General features: G+C 51.3%; 1 protein-coding gene across 1 annotated transcript; it reads right to left on the reverse strand.

Moving 5' to 3' along the window:
• Positions 1–6,928: 6,928 nt before the first annotated feature.
• LOC140408480 (interleukin-8-like) lies at positions 6,929–8,403 on the reverse strand. The gene is made up of 3 exons (XM_072495732.1): positions 8,340–8,403; positions 7,867–8,002; positions 6,929–7,016 (listed from the first exon to the last, which is right to left on the reverse strand). The coding sequence occupies exons 1-3, from the start codon at positions 8,401–8,403 to the stop codon at positions 6,929–6,931; spliced, it is 288 nt and encodes a 95-aa protein (XP_072351833.1).
• Positions 8,404–11,033: the final 2,630 nt, after the last annotated feature.

The raw sequence follows: 11,033 nt of genomic DNA on the forward strand, positions 1-11,033 counted from the left end.
TGAATGGAGGGGAGCAGCAGGGAGGGGAGGTGAATGGAGGGGAGCAGCAGGGAGGGGAGGTGAATGGAGGGGAGCAGCAGGGAGGAGAGGTGAATGGAGGGGAGCAGCAGGGAGGGGAGGTGAATGGAGGGGAGCAGGGATGGGAGGTGAATGGAGGGGAGCAGCAGATAGGGGAGGTGAATGGAGGGGAGCAGCAGGGAGGGGAGGTGAATGGAGGGGAGCAGGGAGGGGAGGTGAATGGAGGGGAGCAGCAGGGAGGGGAGGTGAATGGAGGGGAGCAGGGAGGGGAGGTGAATGGAGGGGAGCAGCAGAGAGGGGAGGTGAATGGAGGGGAGCAGCAGGGAGGGGAGGTGAATGGAGGGGAGCAGCAGGGAGGGGAGGTGAATGGAGGGGAGCAGGGAGGGGAGGTGAATGGAGGGGAGCAGCAGGGAGGGGAGGTGAATGGAGGGGAGCAGCAGGGAGGGGAGGTGAATGGAGGGGAGCAGCAGGAAGGGGAGGTGAATGGAGGGGAGCAGCAGGGAGGGGAGGTGAATGGAGGGGAGCAGCAGGGAGGGGAGGTGAATGGAGGGGAGCAGCAGGGAGGGGAGGTGAATGGAGGGGAGCAGGAAGGGGAGGTGACTGGAGGGGAGCAGCAGGGAGGGGAGGTGAATGGAGCGGAGCAGCAGGAGGTGGAGGTGAATGGAGGGGAGCAGCAGGGAGTGGAGGTGAATGGAGGGGAGCAGGGAGGGGAGGTGAATGGAGGGGAGCAGCAGGGAGGGGAGGTGAATGTAGGGGAGCAGCAGGGAGGGGAGGTGAATGGAGGGGAGCAGCAGGGAGGGGAGGTGAATGGAGGGGAGCAGGGAGGGGAGGTGAATGGAGGGGAGCAGCAGGGAGGGGAGGTGAATGGAGTTGAGCAGCAGGGAGGGGAGGTGAATGGAGGGGAGCAGGGAGGGGAGGTGAATGGAGGGGAGCAGGGAGGGGAGGTGAATGGAGGGGAGCAGCAGGGAGGGGAGGTGAATGGAGGGGAGCAGCAGGGAGGGAAGGTGAATGGAGGTGAGCAGCAGGGAGGGGAGGTGAAATGGGTCAAGCAGCAGAGAGGGGAGGTGAATGGAGGGGAGCAGGGAGTGGAGGTGAATGGAGGGGAGCAGCAGGGAGGGGAGGTGACTGGAGGGGAACAGCAGGGAGGGGAGGTGGATGGAGGGGAGCAGGGAGGGGAGGTGAATGGAGGGGATCAGCAGGGAGGGGAGGGGAATGGAGGGGTGCAGGGAGGGGAGGTGGATGGAGGGGAGCAGCAGGGAGCGGAGGTGAATGGAGGGCAGCAGGGAGGGGAGGTGAATGGAGGGGAGCAGCAGGGAGGGGAGGTGAATGGAGGGGAGCAGCAGGGAGGGGAGATTAATGGAGGGGAGCAGCAGGGAGGGGAGGTGAATGGAGGGGAGCAGCAGGGAGGGGAGGTGAAATGGGGCAAGCAGCAGAGAGGGGAGGTGAATGGAGGGGAGCAGGGAGTGGAGGTGAATGGAGGGGAGCAGCAGGGAGGGGAGGTGACTGGAGGGGAACAGCAGGGAGGGGAGGTGGATGGAGGGGAGCAGGGAGGGGAGGTGAATGGAGGGGATCAGCAGGGAGGGGAGGTGAATGGAGGGGTGCAGGGAGGGGAGGTGGATGGAGGGGAGCAGCAGGGAGCGGAGGTGAATGGAGGGCAGCAGGGAGGGGAGGTGAATGGAGGGGAGCAGCAGGGAGGGGAGGTGAATGGAGGGGAGCAGCAGGGAGGGGAGATTAATGGAGGGGAGCAGCAGGGAGGGGAGGTGAATGGAGGGGAGCAGCAGGGAGGGGAGGTGAATGGTGGTGAGCAGCAGGGAGGGGAGGTGAAATGGGGCAAGCAGCAGAGAGGGGAGGTGAATGGAGGGGAGCAGGGAGTGGAGGTGAATGGAGGGGAGCAGCAGGGAGGGGAGGTGACTGGAGGGGAACAGCAGGGAGGGGAGGTGGATGGAGGGGAGCAGGGAGGGGAGGTGAATGGAGGGGATCAGCAGGGAGGGGAGGTGAATGGAGGGGTGCAGGGAGGGGAGGTGGATGGAGGGGAGCAGCAGGGAGCGGAAGTGAATGGAGGGCAGCAGGGAGGGGAGGTCAATGGAGGGGAGCAGCAGGGAGGGGAGGTGAATGGAGGGGAGCAGCAGGGAGGGGAGATTAATGGAGGGGAGCAGCAGGGAGGGGAGGTGAATGGAGGGGAGCAGCAGGGAGGGGAGGTGAAATGGGGCAAGCAGCAGAGAGGGGAGGTGAATGGAGGGGAGCAGGGAGTGGAGGTGAATAGAGGGGAGCAGCAGGGAGGGGAGGTGACTGGAGGGGAACAGCAGGGAGGGGAGGTGGATGGAGGGGAGCAGGGAGGGGAGGTGAATGGAGGGGATCAGCAGGGAGGGGAGGTGAATGGAGGGGTGCAGGGAGGGGAGGTGGATGGAGGGGAGCAGCAGGGAGCGGAGGTGAATGGAGGGCAGCAGGGAGGGGAGGTGAATGGAGGGGAGCAGCAGGGAGGGGAGGTGAATGGAGGGGAGCAGCAGGGAGGGGAGATTAATGGAGGGGAGCAGCAGGGAGGGGAGGTGAATGGAGGGGAGCAGCAGGGAGGGGAGGTGAATGGAGGGGAGCAGCAGGGAGGGGAGGTGAATGGAGGGGAGCAGCAGGGAGGGGAGGTGAATGGAGGGGAGCAGCAGGAAGGGGAGGTGAATGGAGGGGTGCAGCAGGGAGTGGAGGTGAATGGCGGGGAGCAGCAGGGAGTGGATGTGAATGGAGGGGAGCAGGGAGGAGAGGTGAATGGAGGGGAGCAGCAGGGAGGGGAGGTGAATGGAGGGGAGCAGCAGGAAGTGGAGGTGAATGGAGGGGAGCAGCAGGGAGGGGAGGTGAATGGAGGGGAGCAGCAGGGAGGGGAGGTGAATGGAGGGGAGCAGCAGGGAGGAGAGGTGAATGGAGGGGAGCAGCAGGGAGGGGAGGTGAATGGAGGGGAGCAGGGATGGGAGGTGAATGGAGGGGAGCAGCAGATAGGGGAGGTGAATGGAGGGGAGCAGCTGGGAGGGGAGGTGAATGGAGGGGAGCAGGGAGGGGAGGTGAATGGAGGGGAGCAGCAGGGAGGGGAGGTGAATGGAGGGGAGCAGGGAGGGGAGGTGAATGGAGGGGAGCAGCAGAGAGGGGAGGTGAATGGAGGGGAGCAGCAGGGAGGGGAGGTGAATGGAGGGGAGCAGCAGGGAGGGGAGGTGAATGGAGGGGAGCAGGGAGGGGAGGTGAATGGAGGGGAGCAGCAGGGAGGGGAGGTGAATGGAGGGGAGCAGCAGGGAGGGGAGGTGAATGGAGGGGAGCAGCAGGAAGGGGAGGTGAATGGAGGGGAGCAGGGAGGGGAGGTGAATGGAGGGGATCAGCAGGGAGGGGAGGTGAATGGAGGGGTGCAGGGAGGGGAGGTGGATGGAGGGGAGCAGCAGGGAGCGGAGGTGAATGGAGGGCAGCAGGGAGGGGAGGTCAATGGAGGGGAGCAGCAGGGAGGGGAGGTGAATGGAGGGGAGCAGCAGGGAGGGGAGATTAATGGAGGGGAGCAGCAGGGAGGGGAGGTGAATGGAGGGGAGCAGCAGGGAGGGGAGGTGAAATGGGGCAAGCAGCAGAGAGGGGAGGTGAATGGAGGGGAGCAGGGAGTGGAGGTGAATAGAGGGGAGCAGCAGGGAGGGGAGGTGACTGGAGGGGAACAGCAGGGAGGGGAGGTGGATGGAGGGGAGCAGGGAGGGGAGGTGAATGGAGGGGATCAGCAGGGAGGGGAGGTGAATGGAGGGGTGCAGGGAGGGGAGGTGGATGGAGGGGAGCAGCAGGGAGCGGAGGTGAATGGAGGGCAGCAGGGAGGGGAGATGAATGGAGGGGAGCAGCAGGGAGGGGAGGTGAATGGAGGGGAGCAGCAGGGAGGGGAGATTAATGGAGGGGAGCAGCAGGGAGGGGAGGTGAATGGAGGGGAGCAGCAGGGAGGGGAGGTGAATGGAGGGGAGCAGCAGGGAGGGGAGGTGAATGGAGGGGAGCAGCAGGGAGGGGAGGTGAATGGAGGGGAGCAGCAGGAAGGGGAGGTGAATGGAGGGGTGCAGCAGGGAGTGGAGGTGAATGGCGGGGAGCAGCAGGGAGTGGATGTGAATGGAAGGGAGCAGGGAGGAGAGGTGAATGGAGGGGAGCAGCAGGGAGGGGAGGTGAATGGAGGGGAGCAGCAGGAAGTGGAGGTGAATGGAGGGGAGCAGCAGGGAGGGGAGGTGAATGGAGGGGAGCAGCAGGGAGGGGAGGTGAATGGAGGGGAGCAGCAGGGAGGAGAGGTGAATGGAGGGGAGCAGCAGGGAGGGGAGGTGAATGGAGGGGAGCAGGGATGGGAGGTGAATGGAGGGGAGCAGCAGATAGGGGAGGTGAATGGAGGGGAGCAGCAGGGAGGGGAGGTGAATGGAGGGGAGCAGGGAGGGGAGGTGAATGGAGGGGAGCAGCAGGGAGGGGAGGTGAATGGAGGGGAGCAGGGAGGGGAGGTGAATGGAGGGGAGCAGCAGAGAGGGGAGGTGAATGGAGGGGAGCAGCAGGGAGGGGAGGTGAATGGAGGGGAGCAGCAGGGAGGGGAGGTGAATGGAGGGGAGCAGGGAGGGGAGGTGAATGGAGGGGAGCAGCAGGGAGGGGAGGTGAATGGAGGGGAGCAGCAGGGAGGGGAGGTGAATGGAGGGGAGCAGCAGGAAGGGGAGGTGAATGGAGGGGTGCAGCAGGGAGTGGAGGTGAATGGCGGGGAGCAGCAGGGAGTGGAGGTGAATGGAGGGGAGCAGCAGGGAGGGGAGGTGAATGGAGGGGAGCAGGGAGCGGAGGTGAATGGAGGGGAGCAGCAGGGAGGGGAGGTGAATGGAGGGGAGGGTTTGTTGCCAAAAGTTGCTGAGCCTGAAACAACAAATTTTGAAAACCCGGAAGCTGTGTCGTGTCGACTAAGAGAGTATTGACAGATGGTTGGAGCAATGTCTAATTCCTTTATTCTCTCATACCTTACTCACAGCAAGACTGAGGAAATTAATCCATTGTTCTTTTTGTTTCCAAAGGATGACCATGGTCATTGTGGTGAGTTTTATGCTTCTCCTGGTAGATCCCATTTATTAACATGTCCCTGGCTGTGTTCTTCTTGTGACTCTGTGTGACCTCTTTGTAAGTTATGTCTTTGATGGAGCGTATTACACAGTAAATTCACACACTTGTTATTCATCTAACGCCAAAATATTTTATTAATAATTTATGGCAAATTTGATAATTTAGGAAGCAAGCCATAGCACATCTCGAGCTCTACAATAAATACATGAAATAATTTATCTCTTGATAAATATAAAAATTCCGGGAGTGCAAAGTAAATGGGAAAATAAATCAATTACCAAAACTATTTTGTTGTTTCCCGCATGTAATCGATACAAGCAAAATCATTTGACATTGGATATACATAAATAGTGAAGTGTATAAAATAAAATGGTGTGTTGCAATAAATTAACAGAATCAGATTTACAATACTGACAATATGTTACTGTAAGAAATTACATTCCTGCTATTTGACATTACTGTGCAGCATCTTAACCTGGCCACAGACCTAAAAGACTATGACAACCTAATCAGATAATGAATCCATGGTTATGCTGAGGGACTGGCTTGGGAGGACTATATGCTCAATGACACAGAGCTGGCTGTGCTCTCTGGTCATGCAAGCACAAATCTGTGCACTTCGTCCTACATTGAAGCCCAGGGCTCTATTCCTTTGTACCCAGATTACAGTTAAAAGTTTAGCGTTAGTGCAATGATGTCAGGATAGTTGACTCTTTGCTGGCAAACAAAGGCGGTGGAATTCTCCGTTCCTGAGACAAAGTGTTGATGACGGGGCAGGATTCACAGTCTTCCGCGACAGCAAGACTGACATTTACTGTACATGCATTCTGGAACGCATTGACCCATCGAGGCACTGGAGAATTGCAATTTAGCGTGAAACCAGCACCCGCCACGATTTCGGAGTCAAAACCCTGTTTCCAGCATCGGCCAACGGAGAATCCTGCCCAGGGAATTTTTGAACTTTGTTAACCACTGGCAACAGTGCAGTGTAACCTGAAGAAACTGAAGGAGTACGGACAGGACTGCACCATCTGTTTGCTAATATACCGTAAAAACAACAGTGAAAATCTCATTTCTAGTCTTTAAGATACCTTTACCCAGATACAATGGTCCAGGGTATATAGTCCGAAAATGAAAGATAGTCTGGGTTTCGCTCTCCAAGCACTGGCATTATTAAATAAATAAATACGATATACTGATTTAAGATAATTATACATTCACTGGCTGTTATGATCTTAGAACAATCTGAAGAAGATGGCAATCAAATATCGATTCTTGAACTGTACAGAGTCCTTGGAATGTGTGTGCAACATCCTCCTCAGAGTTCTGCAGTGACCTGTTATCTTCATTGATCTTCATCATTCTTCTTGGACCTTTAGAATATATGAAAATGAAGTCACAATTGTGATGTGTTATCTTTATAACAATCTGATAGTTTTTATGTCCACAAGGTCTGATGTGAAGTTTTAGTTTTTATAATAGCATTAGAACACTGCTCTAAATCCTGCAGTACTATTCTCCCACCAGGAGCTGCACTCAAACAGTTAGGGTCAGCAGCACAGTAGTATTTTGCCCCAAACTCCCACCCTTGCACTCTTCAAGCACAGTTCCCAGTGTGGACTGTGGGGATCACCGAATTTCCCTGAATATCATTTCTATCATATGATCTTGAATGCCAAACAAAAGTCTCCTCTTTCTGCAAGTTACAAACGATGCTTTGAAGGGGTGCACGTTGTGCGTTATGACGAATGCATGCCACACTTGACCGAGGACAGTTTAATGTTGTGTCTGGTTTCCCTTTTTTTAAAATTCCCTGGCCTTGCACAGAAGTAGGAACTTACCGACTGATAATCCTGTTAATAATTTTTTTCACCCAGGCGGAGCCGGGATTCAGACAAACTCGATTCGTGCTCTGAAGAGTGGCACTAAAGAAGTGAAAAAAATACATTTATTTCAAATTGTCTGTCCATTATCAGAACAATAAAAAAAATTAATAAGATGCTGTTGATATTCTTAACTCTTTATTTTAGCATCCTTCTTGCTTTAGAGATCATGGACACGTTACAAAAAGGAATCCTTTGCCCAGGTGTAAGATTCATGATGTAAAGTCGCCATAGTCCCAGATGACAATAGGCTGCTTTTCCCTTTGAGGGGGAAGCTGACTGGTGGTGGTTTAACCTGAGGATCACCACAACTCAGGCGAGGGGTGTGACTGAGAAGGCGGGCCTTCATTAATAACCTCAGCAGGTATGGGAATTGAGCCTGCACTGCTGGCCTCGCTCTGTATCATAAACCAGCTGTCTGGCCAACTGAGGAGAAGAATGGAAGCATTGCTGATATACCTGGTGCCCACTTTGAATAGTTTGCAGTGAGTTAAGATACTGGTGTTGTGACTATGAACATTAACTGGTGGAGTAACCTGCTAATTTCCTGGGTTCCGTTAACAAAGAACAAAGAAAGGTACAGCACAGGAACAAGCCCTTCGGCCCTCCAAGCCTGCGCCGGCCTAAGTGAAGTGTATCCCCACAAAGTGTGCATTCTACTTGACTCTGAAGAAAACGTTACTGATGTGACTTTTTAAGTAGTGAAAGTTTATTCTGAATGTTAAAGACCCAATCAGTTATCCTCCTGGGCATTTTAAACAATCCTATTTTGTGCCATTTGATATTTTAAAAAATCTATTCCGACTATAAAAATTCTCATCTGACAATATAATACCTGGACGTCATTTCTAAAAGAAATATGATGCATAAATATTCTGTCATCATCACTTACATGATTTCTACATTTTCACAGTGGGGACCACTTGGAATAATGTCAATATTCTCCATGAACTTTGGATGGATGAATTTTGAAGATGTTTTAATGCACTGACAACGCAGGCTCATTCCTGTTCTTCCAATCGATGCAGCTACAGAAATACACTCGATTAATTTTGAAAGCACATCTAATGATTCTTTCTCAGATGCATACTTATTTACTCAAACTGAAATTTCAGTCCCATATTCCTGGCATTACAGCCTTTCGTCTATTACCACACTCCATTAAAATTGATAAAGTTAATCCAATATGCAGATTGCTGTAATTCATGGCAATGTATGATAAAAAGTATCAATGGATAATTGCAATAATAATTCTGTCACAAGAACTTTAGGAGAAAAGAAATCTTATTTATATGCACAATTTATATATACAATTCTAGATTCGGAATAAATAGCATTCAATTTAAGACTTTATTCATTTCTTACCTTGTAAGGAAGCCACATAAAGTACAAAGAGAGTAAGAGAGAAGAGAGCAACCTTGCCGTTCATTGTGATTACTTGTACAATATTCTTTATCCTCTTATTGTTCTATCTTGTTGACGTCTGTGTCTGATACATATTCCACATCTATATTTATTGTCTAAATGCTGTGAGTCATGAATGAAAGTTGACGTAGGTTGGGGACATTTCCAGAAGGTTGTGGTTAAATGTACAGTGTTCAACACTTGCAATTTGTGCCAAAGATTATGTAATTATGACAAAGCATGTGTGAAAAGAATAAAGTAATATTTTTTCAGAATCTTACTTATTCACACTTAACTGATTCGAAACAGACTTTCGTGCTTTTAAACTATTTAACCAATTCCAAACCCAAAGTAATACTCTGAATATTTAGGCATCTGTTCACTGCTGAGTACTGAATATGAGCAAAAAGTTTGAAGAGGCCTTACTTTATTTAAAACCAGCCAAAGTTTCATTATTAAGTGAATAACATTTCTGGAAGTTCATTTACTCAGATAATGGGTGACATTGTGGAAATACAAGTGATTAAATTATTCAAATATTTAAATATAGGAGGAAAACATAGATTAAACCAGATGTCTCTGCAGGAGATTCAGGTAGTTTAGTTGTGTTGAATGAGATGCCCGATCTTGAGATCTATCAGGGACCGACTGCCACGAAGATCCTAGTGTACAAATTTAACATATGCCATTTATATAAGGGTAATTAGCATGTTCTAAAACATGGTGTGATTTGTTATGTTCTCGGTGTAACATAAGCGGCTTCCTAGTGGTGCACTTGACAAAGGAAGGTTCAGACGTGGCGATAACTTCAACACGTTTATTAAACTATTTACACTTCTATTACTCGGGTTCGACACTACTGCTAATCCTACTATAGCTACCCAGACTGACTAACCAGTTGCTGCAATCTACGTGGTGGGTGTAATATTGAATCAACCCTGTGTCTGTGCTCACTGACTGTCTCCACTGGAAAGAGGCAGATCATGTGTGTGGTGTCCTTTATATATGGGTTGGTGTAATGCCCCCTGTGGTCATGTCCCCTCCTTGTGTATCGTGAATGTCTATTGGTCGTGTCGTGTTCAGACGTGGAGATAACTTCAACACGTTTATTAAACTATTTACACTTCTATTACTCGGGTTCGACACTACTGTTAATCCTACTATAGCTACCCAGACTGACTAACCAGTTGCTGCAATCTACGTGGTGGGTGTAATATTGAATCAACCCTGTGTCTGTGCTCACTGACTGTCTCCACTGGAAAGAGGCAGATCCTGTGTGTGGTGTCCTTTATATATGGGTTGGTGTAATGCCCCCTGTGGTCATGTCCCCTCCTTGTGTATCGTGAATGTCTATTGGTCGTGTCGTGTTCAGACGTGGAGATAACTTCAACACGTTTATTAAACTATTTACACTTCTATTACTCGGGTTCGACACTACTGTTAATCCTACTATAGCTACCCAGACTGACTAACCAGTTGCTGCAATCCATGTGGTGGGTATAATATTGAATCAACCCTGTGTCTGTACTCACTGACTGTCTCCACTGGAAAGAGGCAGATCCTGTGTATGGTGTCCTTTATATATGGGTTGGTGTAATGCCCCCTGTGGTCGTGTCACCTCCTTGTGTATCGTCAATGTCTAGTGGTCATGTCCTATCTACTTTATCGATTGGTTGAGTGTGTGTGTGTGATGTCACTGGTGCTCCCTCTGGTGCCTAGCTAGCCTACATGCATTTACATTGATGCACATCACCACATGGTGTTATTTCCCCAAACAAATCAATTAACAGTGAGTACAGAGATAAGTAGAAGTAAACATTTAGGGTTGAAGAGGAGCAAGTCATATCACCGGGGCTGAAAGACAGAGCCAACATTTTGTTGACAGTCAGCAGGGCTCTGGGGTGCATTTGGTATACTGTTAATTGGCTATTGCCAGGACCACCGTCCTAATTACATGTCTGGCACCTTGGCAGCCTCGGTAATGCCACCATGAGTGGATTTGTTTAGTGTCACGTGTACTGAGGTACAGTGAAAAGTATTTTTCTGCGAGCAGCTCAACAGATAATTAAGTACATGAACAGAAAAGGAAATAAAAGGAAATACATAATAGGACAACACAAGGTACACAATGTAACTACATAACACTGGCATCGGATGAAGCATACAGGGGTGTAGTGTTAATGAGGTCAGTCCTGTGGTAAACCACTGTTGCACCTATATTAGGCGATGTAAGGTAGGACCTGTACTATATGTTCACCGGTAGTCACTGCCTGCTGGCTCCGCCCAGTAGGTGGAGTATAAATATGCGTGTCCTCCATTCAGCAGCCATTTCGCCAGCTGCTGTGGGAGGCCACACATCTTAGAGCAATAAAGCCTCAATTATATCCAACTCTAGTCTTTGTTCAATTGATCGCACCTCAATTTATTGCTCTAAGATTTTCTAAAAGGTGGACCTCTGTATCAAGCCAGATCGCCTGCAGCTGGATCCGCAATCAAGCGACGCCAAAAAGGACTTTAATCACTGGCTAGCTTGCTACGAGGCGTATATCAACTCAGCGACCACCCCTGTTCCGGAGGCTTAGAAGATACAGATCCTGTACTCAAGGTTGAGCCCCAACGTGTTTCCGCTGATCCAGGATGCCCCGAACTACGCCG

The sequence above is a fragment of the Scyliorhinus torazame genome, chromosome 3 (genome assembly GCF_047496885.1).
Source record: "Scyliorhinus torazame isolate Kashiwa2021f chromosome 3, sScyTor2.1, whole genome shotgun sequence".
In the NCBI taxonomy this organism is placed as follows: domain Eukaryota; kingdom Metazoa; phylum Chordata; class Chondrichthyes; order Carcharhiniformes; family Scyliorhinidae; genus Scyliorhinus; species Scyliorhinus torazame.